The sequence below is a fragment of the Thalassophryne amazonica genome, chromosome 1, assembly GCF_902500255.1.
Source record: "Thalassophryne amazonica chromosome 1, fThaAma1.1, whole genome shotgun sequence".
NCBI classification, from domain to species: Eukaryota; Metazoa; Chordata; class Actinopteri; order Batrachoidiformes; family Batrachoididae; genus Thalassophryne; species Thalassophryne amazonica.
Window position 1 is genome coordinate 132,487,121 of NC_047103.1, and position 27,868 is coordinate 132,514,988.

At 41.7% G+C, this 27,868-nt stretch overlaps 2 protein-coding genes across 2 annotated transcripts in view; both read right to left on the reverse strand.

The window, feature by feature from the left end:
- LOC117514278 (sodium/potassium-transporting ATPase subunit alpha-1-like) overlaps positions 1–27,868 on the reverse strand; it is a 348,030-nt gene that overhangs the window by 266,843 nt on the left and 53,319 nt on the right.
- Positions 1–27,868, reverse strand: part of LOC117514295 (sodium/potassium-transporting ATPase subunit alpha-1-like) — a 68,845-nt gene that overhangs the window by 12,092 nt on the left and 28,885 nt on the right. The window contains 10 exon segments of the mRNA XM_034174683.1: positions 1,777–1,907; positions 2,143–2,288; positions 10,275–10,553; positions 10,650–10,818; positions 11,031–11,181; positions 17,825–17,961; positions 19,617–19,792; positions 19,944–20,136; positions 20,990–21,124; positions 26,040–26,348. Of these exon segments, the coding sequence (XP_034030574.1) occupies positions 1,777–1,907; positions 2,143–2,288; positions 10,275–10,553; positions 10,650–10,818; positions 11,031–11,181; positions 17,825–17,961; positions 19,617–19,792; positions 19,944–20,136; positions 20,990–21,124; positions 26,040–26,348 (1,826 nt within the window).

Genomic DNA, 27,868 nt, shown 5'->3' on the forward strand with positions numbered 1-27,868 from the left:
ACATTGGCCAGCGGAGACCAGTGGAAGCAAACAGAGCTGTAACGACGTACTGGTGGAGGTTACATTGCGGCAGTGGAGCTCTACTCTTACCGGCATTTTAGCATGAATGTCGACGATTTTAAGCATGTTGAAAATTTTTCTGGGACCACGATGGGCATCAGCGTTGGCGACTCATGTCGACTAAGCTCCTCCAGAGTCTGGCATACCTCGGCACTGGTCAACGGTAACCAACTTTTCACTCTCCATCAGCAAATGCTATGCTAATTGCTAGAGTATGAATGGACCATGAAATGCCAGCCCGTAAAAATGCAGTATCTTAATGTCCCAAATCGGTCAACAAGAAATGTGAGGTGCAAAACTACAGACCATTTCCTATCTGTGTCTAAACATACTGCATTTGTTATATGGCTGGGGGGGCCTGGCTGCCGGTTTGTTTGTCTTTTGGTTTCCTCCCAGGTGGCTTGCGTTTGGGACTGAGTGGCTGTGTTGCTGAGGCTGTCAGGACCTCACCCTGATCACCTGCGACTCGTCAGGACTCACAGCTGTGGTGCATCTGGATGGATTGGAACATGTTGGCATTTAAGACTGGAGTGCACAGTGTGTATTTGCCAGAGACTCGACCTTGTGACCAGACGGGTGAGATCGTCGTCTCGGGAGCCATCTCATCAGCAGCGGATGCTGAGAACGTCCAGGTTTGATGCAGTCTGTGAAAGAGGAGGGGGTGAGGTCTCACGCTCGTCAGCACACTTCCTGAGGTACGTTAGATTTTGTGACTAACAGTTATACAGTCAGTAAATGTGGTGTCCCTCACACCTTATTGTATTGAGCTGTTTGTTAGTCATGTATCAGCTTCCACTGCAGTGGAGTTTTGTGAACTGGATGTTCCATGCCTGCAGGTTGGAAGCTGATCAGTAATCAAGCCAGGAAGTGTTTGCTGTTTGTACACCTTTAAGTGTTCTGTGTGTAGAGTGTGGACTCACATAATGGTTCCTTCTTTCACAGACTCGGTTGTTGCGGCCACCTGGGGGGTGTCGGCGGGGTCCTTGGGTCCGAAACAGCTTCTGGCTCCGGACCGTTAGCGCTGCTGGGAGCGCACCACGCCAGACCGCACCTTTTTGTTATATTATCACTGTTATGTATTAAATTCAGTTAGCCTTTGAACCGTGCTCTGCTTATTTCATACTGGGTCCTTCAAACGCTGGTCGGTTCTCCGAGCTGCGTCCGACACATAACAGCATTTGTATCTGTAGTCATCTGGAAGAAGTCACATTGATGAAATTTGTGATGGTGGAAGACTGACAGCTGGATGGACCTCAATCACAATCCTAACAATGTTTTGGAAGAAAACTCAAAGACAACCATTCTGAGTGGTCACATATGTTTCAAAAATGTTGACTCGCCAATCTGACTCGACTTGAAGAGAAATCAAAATCTGAAAACACCCTGCACCTCCCCTGTCACTTCATCTCATAATCTTGCATCAAACTCCAGAAGGTAGGTGCAACAAGAGTTCCATGAAAACTCAGTAAGGTATGTCTTCTATAATACATTCCAATTCTAAGGTAGAACTCTACTAGTGTATATTATGGTATATCTAAAAAAAGAGGAGTAGAATAGAAGAGTAGAATAGAGTAGACGAGAGCCGCTTAGGTGCCTGGTCTTGAGAATCAGGAATGGTCTCAGAATGTCCATATTTACATGTCATGTCATGTCATGGTTACATGTTATTTATACGAGTATGTAACCATGTCTTAGGATCATGTACTGGGTACTTACTTCATTCCTTGATGAATGATGGAGTTCCTCCTGGTCTTACAAATGATCAAATCAGCCCACTGGACAATGACGATACTGGTAAAGAAGGCTGTGTGGCAGGTAAACTCCACGATCTTTCTACTCTCATATGTCTAAAGGTTAAGAAAATTGCCGATTAATGTACTTGTCTTAACACAATATTTGAAGCATTACTATTATTATTATTATATTACTACATTATATTAAAACTACATATATAATTATATTAATTATATAACTATATAATTACTACATTATATTAAAAGGCATTACTTTTAAAATGAAGTATACCACACAATGGAATAATTTCCCTTTGTTACCAAAAAAATGTAACTTTCTTGTACTGACCCACTGCTGTCCGTAGCTGTCTTCAAGATCATTCACGTATCTGTCTTCCCAAAAAACCCGCTTCCCTATCAGGTCTACAGGAAGGAAGCCGTTTTCGGCCAGGATTACAAAGTATGTGAAGAAGCCTGCCGTGGCCTGCATCATGCCTGACACAGGAGAAGAACAGTTAACTAACCCATTATCTGCAAACATCTAAAGATTACAGTACTGATGATTGACCAACATGACATTGCAGGTTTGATCATAGAGGCACAAGAACATATTTAGCAATGTGCACAGGGGATAATGAAGCAACATCTATATATATAAAGGGCTAATTCTGTCTGTGTGTTTGTCCGGGATAAACTCCCAAATGTAGCCCTAAAAACTATATACATTCTGAATCTTCATGACATGGGGAACAAACTGGTACCATTTTTTTTTAAAGTTCTGGGCAACCAATAATTTAATGCTTTAATCTATTCTCTTTGTCTATTGATCTTTTATGGTTACTGGGCAACCAATAATTTAATACTTTATTCTATTCTCTTTATCTATTACAGAATTCAGCTTCCACTCCCCCCATCCCGATGATGTCATCAAGAAAGCCTCAGTACAAAAATTATAAAACAATCAGAATTCTAATTCCATCCCCCCATCCTGAGGATGTCATCAAGAAAGCCTGAGTACAAAAAGTACAAATCAGTCAGAATTCTAATTCCACCCCCCACCCCCCAAGCCTGATGATGTCATCAAGAAAGCCTAGGTACAACAATTAGAAAGTGGTCAGAATTCTAATTCCCCCTTCCCATCCTGATGATGTCATCAAGTTCCACTCCCCCCCCCAATCCTGATGATGTCATCAAGAAAGCCTGAGTACAACAATTAGAAAGTGGTCAGAATTCTACTCCCCCTCCCCTCCTAATGATGTCATCAAGAAAGCCTCAGTACAAAAAGTATAAAGTGGTCAAATCTAATTTCACCCCACCCAAACTATAATATGTAGCCCTAAAAACTACATATATATTCTGAATCCTCATGACATGGGAAACAAACTGGTACCATTTTTAAAAAATTTGAACTGAAAATTACCCCCAAAATAGCTGGCTGTGGGTATGACTAGGCAGATTCAAATTTCCAGCCCTGTATATGTGTTGGCCATCTCTGTTTATTTAATCCCTTTCTACAGCACACTCAGCACAGCACAGCCACAGCACACTCAGCAAAACAATAACATGCTTAGGCTGAGGCTGTGGGTATGACCAGGCAGATTCAGATTTCCAGCCCTGTATATGTGTTGGCCATCTCTGTTTATTTAATCCCTTTCTTCAGCTACTTTATGTTCTCAACTGTTAAACACCTGACTGTCCTGTACAACCCAGTTTGCCTTCCTGTCTGAATACATTCATTTTATGTTTGTAAAATTGCAATGTAAAAACAGTGAAATACACCACTACCTCAATTTTGATTCACTGATATTTACATTTACTGTTACCTACCTTTTGTGTGTAATTTTGTTATAAATTTGATTGCAAAACAAAGTCTGCATGAAGGACTTCAAATGTGTTTGTCTTTTAACCAGGTATTTCCACTTAGTTTGGGGAGTCCACCTCTTATAGTTCTGCTGGACAAACTTTAGCCCATTAACTATTATATTTATAAGACATCAGCATTACAAAAACAAATGTTGGACAATTGTTTTGATTAAAATGATTGGCATTTGGCCTATGTCTAAAACAGGTTAACCCGGGCAGCGCCGGGTACCCCAGCTACTATACAGAATAAATCATCGTTTTCAGTAAAATTCTAAAAATCATGACAAAAACCAAGCACTAACTATTACAACAAGAACTTATTGAGTAAAACTAATTGTTTTGTTTTTGTTTTATTTAGCATGTGGCTACAGGTATGAGAACCATATCCTAAGTGGTTGTGGTTTCAGGTATGAGACATTTCTGCGTAGTAGCGTTTCAACACTCTGAGCGGCTACAAGAGAACTCAATAGTACCATGTGGTGATTAACAATACATTACCTTACTACTGATGAATGAATGAATGAAAGTTTATTAACGTGTCATGCGACCACAGGTTGCCAAGCTCACATGGGCTTATAAGACACCATAACAAGAGTATTACATACACTACATAGAATAATTTAATCTCATTACAAGACATAAAGATATTTAATGTTACGGTCATCTAAAAAGGAACAACATTACATACGAGGTCTATTAGAAAAGTATCCGACCTTATTATTTTTTTCAAAAACCATATGGATTTGAATCACGTGTGATTGCATCAGACAAGCTTGAACCCTCGTGCACATGCATGAGTTTTTCCACGCCTGTCGGTTGCGTCATTCGCCTGTGAGCAGGCTTTGAGTGAGGAGTGGTCCAGCCCCCTCGTCGTTGTTTCATTGCCAGGAAATGGCGGAATGATTTGGGCTTTTTTTCCATCAGAATTTTTTCAGAAACTGTTAGAGACTGGCAGCTGGAAACCATTAGAAAAATTTATCTGGCTTTCGGTGAAAATGTTACGGGCTTGGTAGAGAATAAGGAGTGTTACTGTCGCTTTAAGGACGGCCCCCAGTGGCTGTGGGGCGCGCCGCACTCCAAAGCCGCCTTCGACAGGCTGATCGACCATTTCATTTCTAAACGAATGGCTGTCTGGATCCGTGACCATCGTGTGCCATTTCTCTGGTTATCACAAGAGCTGGACATCAACCATTTTCCCGCAGATTTCACTTTTAACAAGAGATTTTGTCATGGAAAGCCAAGCGGAGGCTTCGCGCGTCACGATGGATTCGCTACTGGAACGAGACAAAACCACCTCCGTTTTGGTCTCACAGGATGGCTTTGAGATGGCGTTCAGACAGCTGTTGGTGGTTTTTCCATCGAGTGATTATCCGAGAAATTGTGGATGTGCCTGGACATGCCAGAACATGTCCCGTGAGGCTTCATCATGGCGTTGCTGTGCGCCATGCGGCACCGCCGTGACGCGAGAAGCCTCTGCTCCTCTTTCCATGCCAAAAACTCCTGTAACAGTGGAATGTGCAATTCATTTCCAAACTGGACACTGTGTTTTATCCGGGACGTCGTCTGACTAGCACAGGAATTGTGAAAAGACGTGGACATCATCACTTTTTCGGCACATTGAGACAGACGTGCGGAGGAATTCCGCATGTTGCGGCGGTGCCGCATGGCGCAAAGCAACGCCGTGATAAAGCCTCACGGGACATGTTCTGGCAAGTGAAATCTGCCAGAAAATGGTTGATGTCCAGCTCTTGTGATAACCAGAGAAATGGCACACGATGGTCACAGATCCAGAAAGCCATCCGTTTAGAAATGAAATGGTTGTTCAGCCTGTCGATGGCGGCTTCGGAGCGCGGCATGCCCCACAGCCGCTGGGGGCCGTCCTTAAAGCGACAGTAACACTCCTTATTCTCTACCAAGCCCGTAACATTTTCACCGAAAGCCAGATAAATTTATCTAATGGTTTCCAGCTGCCAATCTCTAACAGTTTCTGAAAAAATTCTGATGGAAAAAAAGCCCAAATCATTCCGTCATTTCCTGACAATGAAAATCCGACGAGGGGGCTGGACCACTCCTCACTCAAAGCCTGCTCACAGGCGAATGACGCAACCGACAGGCGTGGAAAAATTCACGCATGCGCATGAGGGTTCAAGCTTGTCTGACGCAATCACACGTGATTCAAATCCATATGGTTTTTGAAAAAAATAATAAGGTCGGATACTTTTCAAATAGACCTCGTATTTCCACAATATAGAATCACTTTCTCTTATACATAAATGGAATATTACGTCTTTTCCACGCCTGCTATAAAAATGACGCAATTTCAAACACACCCTCTGAAAATAACCCTTTCAAGTTTAATTTCATCTCCGGTCTCTTATTGTACATTTTAACAAAAAGAGCATGACGTAGGTTATCATAGAATGGGCAGTAAAATATAAAGTGAGCCTCATTCTCTATTTCATGTAAGTCACACAACAAGCAAATTCTGTCTTCTTCTGGAATAGCACGGTATCGGCCCGTTTCACTAGACAAAGGTAGAATCCCAGCTCTAACCTGGGCACATAGAGACCTCTGGGACTGTGTAAGAGGTAGCGTTACATATTTTTCCGGCGAGAATGTATCTTTGATCAACACATATGTTCTCAGCTTTGGTTTTATCCATAGATCAGAGGACCAGTTTTGCTCATATGTAGAGAACAGTACATCTTTGACGAGCCTTGTATCACATTTGAGCATATTCAAGAAAAAATGTTCCTGCTCTGAGTCACAAAAAATTTTAAATAAATCTTTGCTCCAGGGACCTCTGTTACTTATGTCCCATCTAGCAACCTTCTTTGTGATCTTGTTGTCAGGCATACTCACTAGCCTGTGCCAGAGTGCCACCATAGCTCCCTTCCACCTAACCTCAAACGGTATCCAATCCATGTCACCACTGATTGCAGAGGTGGGTGCAAAGCGGTGAACACCAAGAAAGCAGTGGATGGCCCTGTTTTGAATAACAAGGCTTTTGTCATAGTTTTTAAAACCCCATACTCCTGCAGCGCAGTACAATATAGGACAGACATGTGCATCAAAAAGTGCAGAGTATGTTTGGTACCCTAGGTCCTTTAACATTTAACTTTGCCAAGTATTCCTCCTAAAGCCCTCCCTGCTGCATCAGCAAGTATAGTACGTACCAGGAGTAAAAGTTAAATGTTGATCTAAATGGAGACCCAGGTATTTGTAGAAGCTTGCATACTCCAGCTTCACTTTTCCAAACATAAATTCATAAGTACTTTGTTTAGTACCACGCTTCCTAAAGTGAATGATTTGTGTTTTTGTCTGATTGATCATGTCTCCATTGAGAACACTGTTTTGTTACCAAATTCAACATTTCCTGGAGATGGTCTTCAGTCTCAGCTATTAGAACAATATCATCAGCATAGAGTAGTATGTTAAGTCTTGTATCATCTATCCTAACTCCAAGCCCAGATTCTTTCTCTAGTTTTTCAAGATCATTAACATACAATACAAATAAATTTCGGGACAATACATCGCCCTGCTTAACTCCAAAGGGAGTAGGGAACCATTTTGTGTTGTGTTCATTAAGTGGGATGCGTGCCACAGGCGATTTATATAATGTCATATGTGCTTCATAGAACTTACCGTCCAGCCCAGCTTCAATAAGTCTGTATGCAAAGAGATCTCTGTCTATCCAATCGAATGCCTTTTGGAAGTCAATATAACATGCAAAAGTTGATTTTCCCTCCTGAATTCTTGCTCTGATAACAGTAGAAATTGTATATATATGATCGATACAGGCTCTCGCTTTGCAGAAACCATTCTGCTCGTCCTCTACCAAGTTTGAAGACTCAAGGTAATGATTTAATCTGTTGTTGAGAACACTTGTATAAAGTTTATATACTGTGCTCATCAGATTTATTCCCCTATAGTTCATAGGAACTTTAGGGTCTTTCTTTGCAGACTTTGGTATGGGTTTAATTATTGACTTATATGAAACAGATGGTATAAGACCACTTTCGAAACATTTTTGCACTAAATTGTACAGAGATTGCAGCAAATTTGGTGTTTTAAAAATTTCATTAGGGATATCATCCACCCCATACGCTTTTCCCTTCTTAGCAGAGATCAAGACCTCCTCAACTTCAGTCAGTGTAATTGGGGAATTCAAAAATAAGTTTGATGAATATGACAAATCTCTCATGTTCTTTTCTGTTTTTGCAGTGTACAAATCTCGTGATAAAATTCTTCATCAAATTCAGTCTCTGTGCTATTCCCTGCAAATAAGTCTGCAAAATCACTTTCCCACCTTTCAAGTACTCTATTTACATTCTGAATCAGATCCCCATTATCATCAGTGACCTCCATTGGAATTTTTGTACTCCGCTTAGGTCCGAGTTTGTTTACCTCATTCCAAAAACTACTACTTGCATAAACTACAAGTTTATGCAAGATTTACAAACAGTGTGAAGTTCTTGTTTTTTGTGGAACTTCACCATTTTGAAATTGCATGCAACACAACAGTAATCCACATAAAGTAAAAACACAGATATGTTGTTATAATCTTCCCCATCTCCTAACGCTAACCATAACCATAGCACAAGTGTGTACCCTCCCCAAATGTTAACCATGACCCCCCCGAGGGCCCCCCCTTTCACCCCACATTTTGTGCCCCATCACAAAATTAATTTGTGCCCCTGTCATGAAAAACGCCCCATTTTCGTACCCCCATCACGGACCCATAGATTAATGTACTTTTCATAACCCAGTCCCAAGAACTGCCGTAAGACTGGGTTGACATTAACCACCTCTGACTGGGGTGTTCCCAGGCCAGTGTGGAGATATAATCTCTCCAACTAGCCCTTTCTCTGGAGTCTCCTCCCAGCTGGACGTGCCTGGAACACCTCCTTAGGGAGGCGCCCAGGGGGAATCCTTACCAGATGCCCGAACCACCTCACCCGGCTCCTTTCAATGATAAGGAGGAGTGGCTCTACTCCGTGCCCCTCACAGATGACTGAGCTTTTCACCTCATCTCTAAGGGAGACACCAGCCACCCTCCTGAGGAAACTCATGTCGGCCACTGCAATACAGTCTTCATAAATTGTGAATACTACAAAGAGTGTCGGAGTGCCCCTGCATGAAACTGTCTTGCACCTATAGCCACTGCCCCTTGGAATGCAACTCTTGTACTTGTAGCCAGTGGTGGGCACAGTTCAGCTCATCCGATAGCAGATAATTATCAAAACTAATGTTTTTGCTAGTGGATTAGCCTTTCAGATAAGTTTTAAAACCATCATCAGACCAATTACCTTCAGATGAATTATTGTTCCAATAGCTTTCAGTCCGATAATGTTTTTGCTGCTAAAGTGAGCAAAGTTTTAAAACCCTAAAATCAAACATTTTAGTCCATCTGTTGTGTGCTTATTTATGGCAGACTGACTGCCGCTTGCTGATGATGTCATCATTAAATGTAAAACGTGATTGGCCGGTCAACGCAGGGAGCATTGTGGGTTGTGTAGTTCAGGTTCACTTTGGACGTTACAGTGTTTCCATCCCTTGTCCCTTGGAAATCTGCTGCAAAACCCATCGCACATCGTGCAAAAAGAATTATTTAATATCTAAAGGACACTGGATTACTTCATTGCATCTAAACAAATGACTATGGCTCCCAGGAGTTAAGGTTTTGTAAAAGTCAGCGATCAGTCACCGGCCTGGTAGGTGGCGGTAAATGCACCTTAATTGGTGCCGTCCACCATTGGGTCCGAAAGAAGAAGTGTTATTGTCCGCTCGACACAAACACAAAACGGACTAATTTTAACATTATTTTATTTTATTTCTTTGTGGCTGACGGTATTCCCAAGACTCGGTGGGAGAAAGGAGCGCTCATGGCGCAGCTGTGTACAGACTGGGACATTTCTTCACCGTTTAGACTGTTTTGGATAATCATAGGACAATTGTTTTTTTTTTCAGATGAATCTCACTGAAACTAACAGGTAAGAATTTATATTTACTACGTGTATTTTACTCTGCCAAATCAATGCATTAAAAATGCATGGACGTATTTCGGTTGTTTAAGCTGCAGGGTTGAAAGCATGTGACAAAAGCGGCAGCTTTTAGCTCGTAAATGACGGTGTATCTAATAACGAGATAAACTGTGACTTCTAATACTGTGTTCTGCTGCTTTTGAAAGATGATGACAGTGTTTAGGGTTTTATTTTTTTATTCATTCATTTTTCTTGCATTCCTGTGTGTTTGTGATCCTTGAATTTACCCAGCAGCCCCTGCGGCACTTAAAGTGATACTGGTTTATCAGAAGCCGACAGTGTCATCTGATGTGGTGGTGTCCGAATCAATACTAAAAGTTATCAGTTATCTGTAATAAAGATAAATTGTTTTAGCAGTTTATCAGTTTATCATCATAAAAGATAACTTTTCAGTTATGTGATTAATGGTTATCGAAGCTAACTTTTTGGTCAGCTGTGCCCACCACTGCTTGTAGCTACATCCGTTCTATTTAACACAGTTCTTGTCATTTACTTCAAAGTCAAGAGAAGAAATTTAAGTTCTGTTTGAAAAATGCCAAGACAAAGAAGAGAATTATTGTTTGTTTCTTCTTACCAATCTGTCCATATGCCATACTGATGAGCCTCTCATTGACCAGTTTATCTGTTATGGGGTTTCTGGGCTGTCTTTTCATGATGTCACTCTCAGCTTCTTCATAAGCCAGAGAGATGGCAGGGACCATGTCCGTTCCCAAATCAATACAGAGGATGGTGACGGTTCCCAGAGCCAGAGGAATGTTTGCAATGATGAAGAGCAGGAAGGGTGAGATCTCAGGGATGTTGCTGGTTAGGGTGTAGGCAATGGACTTCTTCAAGTTGTCAAAGATCAGACGACCTGACAGTCAGTTAAGCAAGAAGAATAAATGACTGTTTATGGCTGCAAAAGTGTTTTTTGCAGAAGCAGTTGTTGTAGTCTAGGTGCTGCTCGTACCTTCCTCCACCCCGGTAACAATGGAGGCAAAGTTGTCGTCGAGCAGGATCATGTCAGCAGCTTGTTTGGAGACATCAGATCCAGCAATCCCCATGGCAACACCAATGTCTGCCTTCTTCAGAGCTGGAGAATCATTCACACCATCACCTGTCACAGCCACAATGGCTCCCTGAAGAGAGAAAGAAGAGGGGAGATGTTATCCTGCAGCCATTGTCAGCCCTGCACAGAAATCCAGCATGGTACCAGACCCAGAATTTATGTATTTGTTTTGGTGAAGAAAACAAAAACATTTGTCCAGTGAGATCCTGAAATAGAAATATCTCAAAGCAGTTATTCTAATCCGTGTCTCTCCAAATGCCTTTTACTCCCCACAATGCTGACCTGTCTCTGGCATCCTTCCACAATGATGAGTTTCTGTTGTGGGGATGTTCTAGCAAACACAATTTCACTGTGGTAATACAGCACATCGTCAAGCTGTTCGCTGGTCATATCCTTCAGTTCACCACCATGGACCACACAGGCTTTAGCTTCCCTGTAGAGGAAATCATACCAACGTTAGGAAACATGGAGTAAAAGTGAACAGACATTTAACCCCTAAAAGCCATGGCATCATCTGCAAATAGCTAGATTTACAAGATCATCTGTGGTTCTCGTCTCTGTTAAAACATTTCATTGACATGCATCCCGGACGTTCACAACCTGAAACCTTGTTCTTACCTCGGAAAACCTTAGAGGGCCCTGGAGGATATCTGTGGTGAACCAGGATATTCTGTCATTGTGCTATGGTCTTATTTTAATCTTTGCTAAATGTGCTGAAGTCCAGTCATGTTTGGAAGCATGTGCATGGATGGAAGCATTGATGGCAATCACAGTGGCAACCAATCCATCCCTACCTCTCAAGAGCAACAATCATTTTTGCCACAACTACATGATACACAAGCATCCTTGGCCTTCTCCAGCTGTCCTTAACACTGATTTTTGGGGGTCTATGCTGATACCAATATTAGGAAGTAAAACAATGATACTGATAGATACATAAAAATGGCAATGGTTCCTAACATTTTGTTATCAAACCTTTATGGCATTCATTCATTCACTATACCTGCTTACTCCAATTAAGGGCCACGGGAGAACTGGAGCCTATACCAACAATGATAGGCCGTGAGGCAGGGTACACCCTGGACAGAATGCCAGTCTATTGCAGGGCTACATATAGACAGACAAACACATTCACACCCGTATGCACAACTGCGGGCAATTTTAAAGTTTCCAATTCACCAAACATGCATGTCTTTGGATGTGGGAGGAAGGGGTACCCACGCACAAGCGGGGAACCCACGCAAACATAGCGAGAATATGCAAACTCCACACAGAAAGGCCCCAGGTCAGGGATGAATCCACGACCTTCTTGTTGTGAGGCAACAGTGCTAACCACTATTCCACCGTGCTCCCATCTTTATGGCAAAGAAATGTAACTGAGGTTTGATGTTTTAGAATTTAAACACAAGCTTTATTATTAATAACTATAAATATAAACAACAACTAACCAACGTACACCATGCTGTCTTCACTCAGTTTGGCAATAGAAGTGTTGCATTGCTCAACATTTGCATAAAATAGACTTCATATCTATTTTGGCCACGTCAAGCTGGCAGCATAGTGGCCATTTGTCTCTTGTCACTGTACAATGCCCACTCTGATTGAAAAAGAATACTGCTCACTTTGCCTCTGTCTCTTGTAGCTAATGTGACCAGGGGTGTGGGGGGGTCCCAGCCATGCCTGACAGCTATGTAACCAATGCTTGCATATTTTCCTGGACAAAATATGTAATGACACCATTTGCAACAGTCAAACTCTTTTCTTGCATTGTTTATTCTGTAAAATCAGTGTTTTCATATTAGCAAAAATAATGGCAATATGGATATGTTTAGGAAAAACTCATATCAGCCAGTATACTGGACAAGTGATATTTTGGTCGGGCTCCAGTCTTTGGTAAATTTTCACATTACATCATCAAAGCACAAACTAGATGACATTTGTTGTGGGCTACTGTGATATTCACACGCTGCTTTGTTATGGTTAATGCTGCATTTACACATAGGCAAGACGCGTTACGAATGTCATATTTGCGTCATTCTTGGCACATTCCTGACATTCTTAACGTGATTTAATGCATCTGAATAGGTTTCTTAACAGTGCATGTTGGTGCGTGATATTCGTGATTTTCGTGAAGCATGTTTTTGGATATCAAAAAATCTTCCATGAATGTCATGCACCACCCTCATTTCGCCTCATGTCATGGAGGTCGCAACTGAGTGTGTTCATCCGTCTTGATTAGTGGTGATCCTTAGTAGAGCATGACAGCGTTCTTCTCTGACGTGCGCAAAATTAAACTCTGCTGCACAGCATTCAGTTTCATTGCTGCAGTATGCTGAAGAACGACAGTGACTCCAAGTCGGCTAAAAGCCTCGTTCCAGTGCTCCTCAGCATACTCCTGCAGGTGTTCCACCTGCTGCATGCGCCTGATATTTGGGAAAATGAGTGAGACACGTGAAGCCACACATCTGGCTCTCTCTGTTTCCTCCTCCTCTCTGCGCTACTCCATGGCACAGAGCCCAACTAAGCATGCAGTCACAAAGTTCTTCTGCTGTGGATTTTGAGGAGCAAACTCGAGCGATCTGAATTGTTCAGCAGCTGATGGATGAATATGGGTGTGTGTGTGGAGACAATTCGCTTCATTCAGAGAGTGACAGATAATAATGCGCTGTAATCCGCAACAGCGCGCAACAGCGCTGAATATTATTCTTGACTGTGCATAATGGTTCCTGATAATTCGCTAGCAACACGTGCCATTAATCGTAACACGTGCTAACAGGTTGCAGCAGTTCCTGAGGACACCTGACGTCTCTGCCCCAAATTAGCACATTCGTGATCAGCGGCCAAGAATGACTTGCCGTTGTTATGTGTAAACACAGCATTAAGTTTGTGTCATTCCAGGATACATATACTTGAAAGTGAGAAAAAGCTTTATATGCCAACATTGCATGCAATGAGTCAAGTACTTTGGCATTAAAACAAGACCCTCAAAAATTTGTTGTGATACAGAACATGATATAATCTCTGGTGCGCTTCATAGATAATTGGCAAAGCTTCTGGGGAAAACCTGGTCTTGTTAGGAGAGACGGCATCCATCCCACTTTGGATGGAGCAGCTCTCATTTCTAGAAATCTGGCCAATTTTCTTAAATCCTCCAAACCGTGACTATCCAGGGTTGGGACCAGGAAGCAGAGTTGTAGTCTTACACACCTCTCTGCAGCTTCTCTCCCCCTGCCATCCCCTCATTACCCCATCCCCGTAGAGACGGTGCCTGCTCCCAGACTACCAATAACCAGCAAAAATCTATTTAAGCATAAAAATTCAAAAAGAAAAAATAATATAGCACCTTCAACTGCACCACAGACTAAAACAGTTAAATGTGGTCTATTAAACATTAGGTCTCTCTCTTCTAAGTCCCTGTTGGTAAATGATATAATAATTGATCAACATATTGATTTATTCTGCCTAACAGAAACCTGGTTACAGCAGGATGAATATGTTAGTTTAAATGAGTCAACACCCCCGAGTCACACTAACTGTCAGAATGCTCGTAGCACGGGCCGGGGTGGAGGATTAGCAGTAATCTTCCATTCCAGCTTATTAATTAATCCAAAACCCAGACAGAGCTTTAATTCATTTGAAAGCTTGTCTCTTAGTCTTGTCCATCCAAATTGGAAGTCCCAAAAACCAGTTTTATTTGTTATTATCTATCGTCCACCTGGTCGTTACTGTGAGTTTCTCTGTGAATTTTCAGACCTTTTGTCTGACTTAGTGCTTAGCTCAGATAAGATAATTATAGTGGGCGATTTTAACATCCACACAGATGCTGAGAATGACAGCCTCAACACTGCATTTAATCTATTATTAGACTCTATTGGCTTTGCTCAAAAAGTAAATGAGTCCACCCACCACTTTAATCATATCTTAGATCTTGTTCTGACTTATGGTATGGAAATAGAAGACTTAACAGTATTCCCTGAAAACTCCCTTCTGTCTGATCATTTCTTAATAACATTTACATTTACTCTGATGGACTACCCAGCAGTGGGGAATAAGTTTCATTACACTAGAAGTCTTTCAGAAAGCGCTGTAACTAGGTTTAAGGATATGATTCCTTCTTTATGTTCTCTAATGCCATATACCAACACAGTGCAGAGTAGCTACCTAAACTCTGTAAGGGAGATAGAGTATCTCGTCAATAGTTTTACATCCTCATTGAAGACAACTTTGGATGCTGTAGCTCCTCTGAAAAAGAGAGCTTTAAATCAGAAGTGTCTGACTCCGTGGTATAACTCACAAACTCGTAGCTTAAAGCAGATAACCCGTAAGTTGGAGAGGAAATGGCGTCTCACTAATTTAGAAGATCTTCACTTAGCCTGGAAAAAGAGTCTGTTGCTCTATAAAAAAGCCCTCCGTAAAGCTAGGACATCTTTCTACTCATCACTAATTGAAGAAAATAAGAACAACCCCAGGTTTCTTTTCAGCACTGTAGCCAGGCTGACAAAGAGTCAGAGCTCTATTGAGCTGAGTATTCCATTAACTTTAACTAGTAATGACTTCATGACTTTCTTTGCTAACAAAATTTTAACTATTAGAGAAAAAATTACTCATAACCATCCCAAAGACGTATCGTTATCTTTGGCTGCTTCAGTGATGCCGGTATTTGGTTAGACTCTTTCTCTCCGATTGTTCTGTCTGAGTTATTCTCATTAGTTACTTCATCCAAACCATCAACATGTTTATTAGACCCCATTCCTACCAGGCTGCTCAAGGAAGCCCTACCATTATTTAATGCTTCGATCTTAAATATGATCAATCTATCTTTGTTAGTTGGCTATGTACCACAGGCTTTTAAGGTGGCAGTAATTAAACCATTACTTAAAAAGCCATCACTTGACCCAGCTATCTTAGCTAATTATAGGCCAATCTCCAACCTTCCTTTTCTCTCAAAAATTCTTGAAAGGGTAGTTGTAAAACAGCTAACTGATCATCTGCAGAGGAATGGTCTATTTGAAGAGTTTCAGTCAGGTTTTAGAATTCATCATAGTACAGAAACGGCATTAGTGAAGGTTACAAATGATCTTCTTATGGCCTCGGACAGTGGACTCATCTCTGTGCTTGTTCTGTTAGACCTCAGTGCTGCTTTTGATACTGTTGACCATAAAATTTTATTACAGAGATTAGAGCATGCCATAGGTATTAAAGGCACTGCGCTGCGGTGGTTTGAATCATATTTGTCTAATAGATTACAATTTGTTCATGTAAATGGGGAATCTTCTTCACAGACTAAAGTTAATTATGGAGTTCCACAAGGTTCTGTGCTAGGACCAATTTTATTTACTTTATACATGCTTCCCTTAGGCAGTATTATTAGACGGTATTGCTTAAATTTTCATTGTTACGCAGATGATACCCAGCTTTATCTATCCATGAAGCCAGAGGACACACACCAATTAGCTAAACTGCAGGATTGTCTTACAGACATAAAGACATGGATGACCTCTAATTTCCTGCTTTTAAACTCAGATAAAACTGAAGTTATTGTACTTGGCCCCACAAATCTTAGAAACATGGTGTCTAACCAGATCCTTACTCTGGATGGCATTACCCTGACCTCTAGTAATACTGTGAGAAATCTTGGAGTCATTTTTGATCAGGATATGTCATTCAAAGCGCATATTAAACAAATATGTAGGACTGCTTTTTTGCATTTACGCAATATCTCTAAAATCAGAAAGGTCTTGTCTCAGAGTGATGCTGAAAAACTAATTCATGCATTATTTCCTCTAGGCTGGACTATTGTAATTCATTATTATCAGGTTGTCCTAAAAGTTCCCTAAAAAGCCTTCAGTTAATTCAAAATGCTGCAGCTAGAGTACTGACGGGGACTAGAAGGAGAGAGCATATCTCACCCATATTGGCCTCTCTTCATTGGCTTCCTGTTAATTCTAGAATAGAATTTAAAATTCTTCTTCTTACTTATAAGGTTTTGAATAATCAGGTCCCGTCTTATCTTAGGGACCTCGTAGTACCATATCACCCCAATAGAGCGCTTCGCTCTCAGACTGCAGGCTTACTTGTAGTTCCTAGGGTTTGTAAGAGTAGAATGGGAGGCAGAGCCTTCAGCTTTCAGGCTCCTCTCCTGTGGAACCAGCTCCCAATTCAGATCAGGGAGACAGACACCCTCTCTACTTTTAAGATTAGGCTTAAAACTTTCCTTTTTGCTAAAGCTTATAGTTAGGGCTGGATCAGGTGACCCTGAACCATCCCTTAGTTATGCTGCTATAGACGTAGACTGCTGGGGGGTTCCCATGATGCACTGTTTCTTTCTCTTTTTGCTCTGTATGCACCACTCTGCATTTAATCATTAGTGATTGATCTCTGCTCCCCTCCACAGCATGTCTTTTTCTTGGTTCTCTCCCTCAGCCCCAACCAGTCCCAGCAGAAGACTGCCCCTCCCTGAGCCTGGTTCTGCTGGAGGTTTCTTCCTGTTAAAAGGGAGTTTTTCCTTCCCACTGTAGCCAAGTGCTTGCTCACAGGGGGTCGTTTTGACCGTTGGGGTTTTACATAATTATTGTATGGCCTTGCCTTACAATATAAAGCGCCTTGGGGCAACTGTTTGTTGTGATTTGGCGCTATATAAAAAAATTGATTGATTGATTGATTGATTGCACATCTGACGGTAACTGTGTGCATTTGGCTTTCTGTCCAGGATGAGAATATTTATAATGTGTACTTGAGGAGAAAAGTCTATAATGTAAATGGAGTTTGAGACTAAAACTTGCTGATGAGGAAACAGTAAAGCCAGCAGAATCATCTCTAGGTTTATTTGTCTGATGTCAATCAACGTTAAAAGCCTTTTTGGCTCAGGAGCATGAAGACCGGATTTAATTTTGCAGTAAGTGTGCCATTCAAGTTGTATACCTACACTGCAGAAAGAAGATATGCCAGCTATTGCTAAGGCTACCAAATAAATAAATAAATAAAAATAAAAGGTCTTAAGAAATGGTCCTTATCACCTTTGCTTCATAGGTAATGTTGGTGTAATAAGTGTATTAAGTGTTGGTGAGTACAATAACCTGGGATTAACGTCTCCCACTGGAACATTCAGACGAGCAGCAATGTCTTCAACAGTCTCATTGCCTTCAGAGATGATGCCCACACCTTTAGCAATGGCCTTGGCTGTGATCGGATGGTCACCTGTTACCATGATAACCTGAAGGAGAACATGTAATACAGGTCTCTCAGTGCCCAGGCTTTTACAAATGGGCAAACACATGAGGTGCTAGAACTTTAAAGTTACAGCGTGTTGGATTTAGTGTCATCTAGTGGTGAGGTTGCAGACTGCATTGTGGCATTGCTGGTCACAATTTTGTTTCCCTTTTTTTTTTTCCCCTGTTTTCGCTTCTTTCACTATTGGGATTCATGCTATAAGCCATAGGTGTCAAACTGATTCCAGAAAGGGCCAAGAGGGTGCAGGTTTTCTTTGTAACCACCAACTCTACCAGGTGATTTCACTAATGGACTCTTCTCATCTGCTCAAAGTGATGTTCATCAGTGAAATCACCTGCTGGAGTTGGTGGTTACAAAGAAAACCTGCACCCTTTTGGCCCTTTCTGGAATCAGTTTGACACCTATGCTATAAGCAATGTGTATGATCCTCTATTTCATAAAAATGAGGATTCTAAAAATGGTTAGTCTATATTAGCAATCAGTAGCCAATGTATAGATGAGCAACCAGTGTTACCTTTTATTTTTCTTCAGCCTTCCAGCCATGCTGTAACATGTGAAAGTTGGAGTGAGTATGTCCAATATGGGCAATTAGAGCAACATGGCTATGCAACTTGGCTACCTCCATGAGGGGGCCCACTACCATGTAGGTATGAAGAGCTCATTCTAAGCTCATGAAAACACATCCGTTTGTTGTTACTAGTGATTATACAGAGCATCCAGAAAGTATTCACAGCACTTCAGTTTTTCCACATTTTGTTATGTTACAGCCTTATTCCAATATAGATGACATTCATTTTTTCATTTTTTTCATTTTTTCTACACACAATACCCCATAATGACAATGTGATGTTATTTATTTATTTTAGATTTGTGCAAATTTATTAAAAATAAAAAAAACCTAAGAAATCACATGAAACAGTGCATCAGGAAAGTATTCACAGCCTTATTCCAAAATGGAGTAAATTCATTTTTTTCTTTCTCTCTGGAGAGATCTGAAAATGGCTGTGCACTGATGCTCCCATCCAACCTGATGGAGCTTGAGAGGTGCTGCAAAGAGGAATGAGCAAAACTGCCCAAAGATAGGCGCACCAAGCTTGTGGCATCATATTCAAGAAGACTTGAAGCTGTAATTACTGCCCAAGGTGCATCAACAAAGTATAGAGCAAAGGGTGTGAATACTTATGTACATGTAATTTCTTAGTTTTTTACTTTTAATAAATTTGCAAAAATTTCAACAAAAAAAAAACTTTTTCATGTTGGCATTATGGGGTTCTGTGAGTAGAATTTTGAGGGGAAAAAATTAATTTACTCCATTTTGGAATAAGGCTGTAACATAAAATGTGGAAAAAGTGAAGCACTCTGAATACTTTCCAGACCTATTGTATACTTATTAACAGATGGAACTGAACAGAACTAAGTGTGACAGACTGTAATTTTACCTAAGTTCTACAAAGCTGGCTGGTTGGAATCTAAGAAAAATTAGGATGAATTGTGACAGAGAAATCTTTAGAAAAACACACACACACACACACACACACACACACACACACACACACACACACACACACACACACACACACACACACACACACACACACACACACACACACACACACACACACACACACAGTTTCTTACCTTGATTCCAGCACTCCTGCATTTGCCCACAGCATCGGGCACGGCAGCACGAGGAGGGTCGATCAAGGCCATGAGACCAATGAAGCACAGGTTCTCAGTGGGGAAGTTCACCTCTTCAGTGTCAAAAGCAAAGTCCTCTGGAAACTGGTCATCAGGTAGGTTAAAATGGCAGAAACCTGAAGAAGACAAGACAGAAAGAAATGTGTGACTGCTTCTTTTACAAGCTTCATTTATTACATCATAGTTTGGACACAAACATTTTGCTGATGCAGCTTTAACTCAGACAAAGAAGCACAGTGATCAAAGCACAGACGTGTTACATCTTACCCAGCACTCTCTCTCCAAGTCCTCCCAGCTCGACATAGGCATTCTGGAAAGCGTCTTTCATCTCCTCATCCAAAGGCTGCTCTTTGCCCTGAAGAACGATGGTGGAACAACGGTCCAAAATCCTCTCTGGAGCACCTTTCATCACCAGAAGGTGCTTGGTCTCCCCGGGAGTTGTGTTTTTGTGGATGGAGAGCTGTGTAAAAAGAGGAAGCCTGGATTTTATACATTTGTTCAGTTGTTATCAGTGTCTTTTTTTTTTTTTTTTTTTTGCTAGGCAAACCCGAACTTCGTCATCATTTTCCAGAACTAGGCGAGAAGATAGGTCTGATGTATTAGAGGATCTACATCAACATTTCTGTAAAAACAAACACCTGCAGTCACACTGTATGCACTGGTGCCTCGAGTCATAGCATCCACCACAGCATTGTGTGGGGCCTGGATGACAACCACGCAGGCAGACAACCAGTCCATCCCCACATTTCAAAACTAACCAGAGAAAAGCACCACATGGCCAAAATATCGTAGCTGATGTTCCTTCACAATGCAGATAATTAAATAACTCCACATTTCACAAAGTCATTCCAGGGGTAGCCAGGATCCTCTGAATAGAACTAGATCCAAAGACATCCAGTCATTACCTGAAGTCAATTGTTAGTGCCCAAGTATCACAACCCTACAGTATAAAAGGAACCACCAGGATCCTAAAGACTTGGACCTTCATTCTCTTTAAAATATATTGGCATCACTAAGACCTCTATCCAGTGACCTTATGACTCCAAGTTCTTCCCAGGCATCTCCTGACCTCAAATGCAGAGGACGTAAACACATGAATGTCACTGCCAAGATAAGGGAGTATCTCTACAAATCCAACACTAACTGCATACAGACAAACCTCTGATGATTGAGTCAAGAAAGTCATTGAAAGCCTGCATCTTAGTGTTGGTCAAGGACAACCGCAATCCCACATATTTAACACATTTTCTATGCTTCTTTGCAACTGAAAATTGTGAAAAAGCAAATACAACACCAACGATTGGGTTGGTTACCTGGTATTTATTGGTGGAGTTAAAGGGAATCTCAGCAATCTTGGGGTATTTTTCTCTGATTACGTTGACAGATCCGCAGCACAACTCAATGCACTTCAGTAGGGCGGCCTCTGAAGCATCACCGGCTACATCTCTCTGTGGGTTTAGAAAGAATGTAAACCATTAGTTCAGTGCACTTGGTGCTCTTTAAAATATTATAGCTACTATATAGACATGGTAGAGAATGCCAACTGTTATGATAAAGCTACAGAAACGTTAACCCAATACTTGAAATCAAGTCAAGCCACAAATCCTTCTCATCAATCCAGATGCTGTTAGCGTGTTTTTTAAGACCTACAGTACTAGAGCTCTGCAATACATTGACAATATTGGGATCAGAAATGTTTGGAACAAGTCCTTGAAGGTCTAGAGCAAATGGTTATTGTTGGATAATATCTGTGCTAATTCCTTATTCTATGTTAGTTATCAAGTGTTTGTGTTATTTGTTTGGACGTTTCTGAGAGTTCAGTTTCACTTCCATCATATGTGCAAGTTTCAGAAACAGGGAGATCTCCCCCTGTTGGTGAGAGTCAGTAACATTAGAAATGTGAGACTAAACCACACCTACTTTGATGCCCACAAGGTATAAAAAGTGTTGAATGACTCATTTTAGGGGCCCTTTCATGGGATGAATGATGTCTGTGAGGGTCCCAGGCCTGACTTCCACATGAACTTCAATAAATTCAAAATGAGAAATATAGTGGTTTGGTTTTTGGTAAGGGGCAGAATCTTACATAAAAGGGAAAATTACAATTGGTGCTCGTGACCCAGGGTGTAATCTGTTCCCGGCGAACGACGACGGTTCTTGTGGACTTTTTTTTTACAACCAACAGAAAAGGCGCCTTTCTTAGGTAAGCAGGAAACCTGTTATAATCGAATTTCTGCAATATTGAATACTATAAAAATTGAGGTTGGTTGCACGAAGTGATGGTTTCCGTCTGTAATTTCTGTAGTTAACTTGAAGAGTTGTTGAAGGTCACAGTGGAATTTTTTTCTCTCTCTCTCTTTCCTTCTTTTCTAATATTTACGGTAATTTTGTTAGTTGGGGGAAGTCCATCCGTTTCGTTGTCCAGCTGTTGCCATGGAGGTGGAAGGCCCATGATGCCACGAGGTGGAAACCGTGATGCCGAGCTTATATGGTGTCGATGAGGGTTGCATTACCAGGGAGTGGCTCCCGGATGTTTTTTATTTTCTATAAAATGTGGGGTGGCTTACATTACAGAGGGTGCTGGAGTGATGGTGTAGCTGGGGGAAATTACATGCCCTGGGAGCATCCACACCTCAGAACCGCCTAGGGTTCTGGATGTCAATCACCCAGGTTGACAACCAGTCCATCTCCACCTCTTGAACGTAATGATCAACCTAATCCAGGCAAAGGAAAAGTTGGTGTCCCCTCGGCCTTCTCCAGCTGTGGCACAAGCATGCTGGATCATGGCCAAAGAAACATGGGCAAAATGTCGCAGGCACATTACTGTGCAAACAGTTTAAGCACATTTAATGTGCCTTCAACATTTGTATGGTTTTATGCATGACACTAATCCATATTGATTGTACTTGGGTTTCTCAGTTATCAGTTGAGAAGAAAAAAAAAAAGAAAAACTGGTGTGAATGAGGAGATGGCAGCTCGAGAACAAAAACAGCCAATTAATACATTCAGCCCATTATCACTGGTGGGACCTGTGTGGAAAGGTTCAGAGACTTCTGTTTCTTGGGACTCCACTTAGATGAAAAACTGACCTGGGACAGGAACACCACTCACTTGGTGAAGAAGGCACAGAAAAGACTCCACTTCCCAAGGATCCTCAGGAAAAATAACATCAACCAGAGATTGCTTGTGTCTTTTTACTACTCTAACATGGAGAGCATCATCACATACTGCCTCTGTGCATGGTTTACCAGCTGCACGGGGGCAAACAGGAAAAAGCTCCAGAGGGTTACCAAAATGGCAGAGAAGATCACTGGGTGCCCTCTAACCACACTGGAGGACCTTCATGACTCTTACTGTCTCAGGAGAGCCAACACCATCCTAAAGGACTCATCCCACCCTGGCCACTCTCTGTTTGAACTACTGCCATGAGGTAGACGGTACAGGACCATTAAAGCACGCACAAATAGATTGAAAAACAGTTTCTACCCAACTGCTGTTAGACCTCTAAATGCCACTGAAATATAATAGTGCAGCAGATAACTGAAACAATCCTTCACTTGGTGATACAAGCATCAGTAAGTAAGTCCCTTCGGCTGCTCCCTTGTTTGCACTTGGGGTCGCCACAGCAAATCCAAGGTGGATCTGCATGTTGAATTGGCACACGTTTTACGCCGGATGCCCTTCCTGACGCAACTCCACATTACATGGAGAAATGTGGCAGGGGTGGGATTTGAACCCGGAACCTTCTGAACTGAAACCAAGCGCATTAACCACTTGGCCACCACCCCTGCGGTGATACAAGCATCAGATTTGGCATAAATGTTCTTCATAAATCAGTGTTCTTCAGCTGCAGTGTTTGAGAAAAAAGTGCGGGCCACTTGAAAATCCAATATGGCAGCCAGGTAGGGGTCAATGGAGAATTTCACAGGGGTCAAAATTTAAAAATGCTCCAAAGCTATACCACATTATGTGTCTGATCACAAAGATTTCAAAAAGGTATATTTTTGACTATCTGTGACTGAATGTTATGGAGTTATGAGGTAAAAACAGCAAGAATGGTGGCAAAGGTGTTGTGTGTGGGCCGCCAGAAGAGGAGGTACTGCTGGCCCACCATCAGAGGGCGCCCTGCCTGAAGTGCGGGCTTCAGGCACGAGAGGGCGCTGCCGCCATGGACACAGCCGGGGGTGACAGCTGTCACTCATTACCTCTTGACAGCTGTCACCCATCTACTCAACGTCCTCTCACTCCATAAAGACCAGACGTCATCTCCACCTCGTTGCCGAGATATCATACTTTATTGGAGGTAATATCCTCAGCCATTTGTGATTGCAATATTTGTATATTGTGAGTGTTTGCAGGAGTACTGGTACCTCCGTCGGTGAAAGCTGAGAGAGCGTTGAAGGCACTCTTTTCCCCTGAGGAATCTACAGTACTCTGCAGTTCTTGAGTGAGAGGTGGAGGTGGCATTCCCACCGCTGTTGTTACTGGGTGTACACACACCCACACTTGACTGTCTTTGTTCTCGCCAGCAGTACCAGATCCGACAGTCGGGGACGGTGATCACCTGGGAATTCGGGACTTGGCGGCTCCAGTATTCACCAGGTTCTGTGGCGGCGGAAATCGTGTGGTTCCGGCTCTTCTCAGGACAGACGTCTTCTATCCTCGAGCCTGCCCACACGTCACCTTTGTGGATTGACCGTAATTATATTCTGAGATTGTATGTTCGTTGTGCACATTTCACAACATTAAATTGTTACCTTTTGGCTCATCTATTGGCCGTTCATTTGCGCCCCTGTTGTGGGTCCGTGTCACTACACTTTCACAAGAAAGGTCAATTTCAGTTTGCACAGGAGTCAAAAGTTTGGTAAAAGGTGGTGCAAATTAAGGAATAGTTTGCACCATGTGTCATGCTCAGTTGTCACATTACAGGGTAACATCTGTCACATGCCATAGACTCCAATGTACGTCAACATTGTTTGACATGTACTTTGCAAACCAAGCATTCAACACAGTCTCAAAACTATTCCATCTATTAATCTTATTAGCTCAACCAATAATTTGCACCACCTTTTAGCAAAATTGGAGCAACTTTTGACCCCTGTACAAACTGAAATTGACCTTTGTCACCATTCTTGCTGTTTTTACCCCATAACTCCATAACATTCAGTCATAGATAGTCAAAACTATACTTTTTTGAAATCTTTGTGATCAGACACAAACTGTGGTATAGCTTTCAATATGATTGGAGCATTTTTTTTTTATTTTGACCCCTGTGTAATTCTTCTTTGACCCCTACCTGGCCGCCGTATTGGCTTTTCAAGTGGCCCGCACTTTTTTCTCAAACACTGATTTATGAAGAACATTCATGCCAAATCTGATGCTTGTATCACCAAGTGAACAATTCTGGCCAAAATCAAACTTATCTGCTCCACTATAATAGCCATGTCACATCCCACACTTGAAATGAGTGCAGAATTTGTTTACATGCAATATCCACTGCCACTGAAATATCCACAGTTTTGTGCATGCTTTTCTCTTTTTTTATATGCAATCTCTTTTTTGCTACTACATTCTTATATATGTTTTTCTTTTTTAAATTTGCGCTCTGGACATACAGTATCTTTCATTCGGTTAAATTTTATGTTTATTTTTCTTTTCTTCCCCAGATCTTTCAAGTGTGCACGTGGTTTGCTCAGGTTTGTATTTTGCACTGAAAGGCTGCACCTGACCTTCCCTTGTACTGGTTACATTAAGAATAAAGAATCTGTATCTCTAAATAATTGCTCCTGCTTCTTTAAACCAGGTTCTTTAAACCATTGTTGGATCATAGACATCAACAAATAGTTATGCGATGCAGATAGGTCATATATTACAATATTGGAATTCCAACAAAAATTTAGACACTCTGTGGTAAACAAAGAGGACAATCTCAACTTTCATTTCTGAGGTGAACTGCCTTCAGTGCCTTGAAACATTTTACAGTGTATACATTATTAACAAATAGACCTGTCTGGCCCCTTCTTGATTGGGCAAAATTTATATAGCTTACAGAGAAAGCTTTAATTTTGCTGAGTGCTCAGTGTTTAAGATTTGTGCTGCAGTTTTGCCAGCAGCTGCATTTTGCTCCAACCCAAAGTTGTGTGTTAGCTCACATTCTACACAGTCAATGACTCAGGTCATTTTAATGAATATTAAAAGTTAAGAGATTCCAATGAAGAAAGGCTGCTCTGTGAGACGGTGAGGTAAACTAATTTTTGGGATCTTCCTTTTGTGCTGAGCTGAAGGAGTGAACCAGAGCCAAGTAAAGTGAATGAAAATCAAAATCATTTAAAGGAGGATATTATTTGCTGCAAAACTTGGCACCTTCAGGATGGGAACGTTACTCTGCTCTGCCAGGAAGACTGCACGGTTGCAGAGTGCAGCAATTCTGGACAGGGAGGCCCACGTGGCAGAGCTCCTGTCGAAACCAGTCCCGCTCTGGTTCTCGGTGGTGTCGGCCTCGTGGATCTGGTTGTCAAACCACATGTGGGCCACAGTCATTCTGTTCTGGGTCAGGGTGCCGGTTTTATCTGAGCAGATTGTGGAGGTGGAACCAAGAGTCTCCACAGCTTCCAAGTTCTTCACCAGGCAGTTCTTCTTGGCCATACGCTTAGCAGTCAGAGTCAGACACACCTGGAGACAGAAATTCACATCTTATAACCATCACAGCGTCTGTTTTTACATCATCTGAATGTAGAATCTCATCTCCAAACCTGAATATGACACCAACTGAAAGACAAATGTTGCAATGCAAAAACTGTCTTTCCTATCTAGATTTTTATACCAACTGGACTAATTGGTTATCAAGACTCATGAGGGAAGTTATGACCAGAGTAGGACCATATGTACACTGGCAGTGTTAATTTTAGAGTGGAGATTTTACTGTGTTGGCTGTGTGCTTAAGGGTCATTGTCCTGCTGAAAGATGAACAGTCGCCCCAGTCTGAGGTCCAGAACTCTCTGGAGCAGGTTTTCATCCAGGATGTCTCTGTACATTGCTGCATTCATCTTTCCCTCAATCCTGACTAGTCTCCCAGTTCCTGAAACTGAAAACACCTCCACAGCATGATCAATCAATCAATCAATCAATCAACTTTTCTCTTGTATAGCGCCAAATCACAACAAACAGTTGCCCCAAGGCGCTCCACATTGCAAGGCAAGGCCATACAATAATTATGAAACACAGTCTACGTCTAAAGCAACATAACCAAGGGATGGTCCAGGGTCACCCGATCCAGCCCTAACTATAAGCCTTAGCGAAAAGGAAAGTTTTAAGCCTAATCTTAAAAGTAGAGAGGGTATCTGTCTCCCTGATCTGAATTGGGAGCTGGTTCCACAGGAGAGGAGCCTGAAAGCTGAAGGCTCTGCCTCCCATTCTACTCTTACAAACCCTAGGAACTACAAGTAAGCCCGCAGTCTGAGAGCGAAGCGCTCTAATGGGGTAATATGGTACTACGAGGTCCCTAAGATAAGATGGGACCTGATTATTCAAAACCTTATAAGTAAGAAGAAGAATTTTAAATTCTATTCTAGCATTAACAGGAAGCCAATGAAGGGAGGCCAACACGGGTGAGATATGCTCTCTCCTGCTAGTCCCCGTCAGTACTCTAGCTGCAGCATTCTGACCAACTGAAGGCTTTTTAGGGAACTTTTAGGACAACCTGATAATAATGAATTACAATAGTCCAGCCTAGAGGAATAAATGCATGAATAGTTTTTCAGCATCACTCTGAGACAAGACCTTTCTGATTTTAGAGATATTGCGTAAATGCAAAAAGGCAGTCCTACATATTTGTTTAATATGCGCTTTGAATGACATATCCTGATCAAAAATAACTCCAAGATTTCTCACAGTATTACTAGAGATCAGGGAAATGCCATCCAGAGTAACGATCTGGTTAGACACCATGCTTCTAAGATTTGTGGGGCCAAGTACAATAACTTCAGTTTTATCTGAGTTTAAAAGCAGGAAATTAGAGGTCATCCATGTCTTTATGTCTGTAAGACAATCCTGCAGTTTAGCTAATTGGTGCGTATCCTCTGGCTTCATGGATAGATAAAGCTGGGTATCATCTGCGTAACAATGAAAATTTAAGCAATACCGTCTAATAATACTGCCCAAGGGAAGCATGTATAAAGTGAATAAAATTGGTC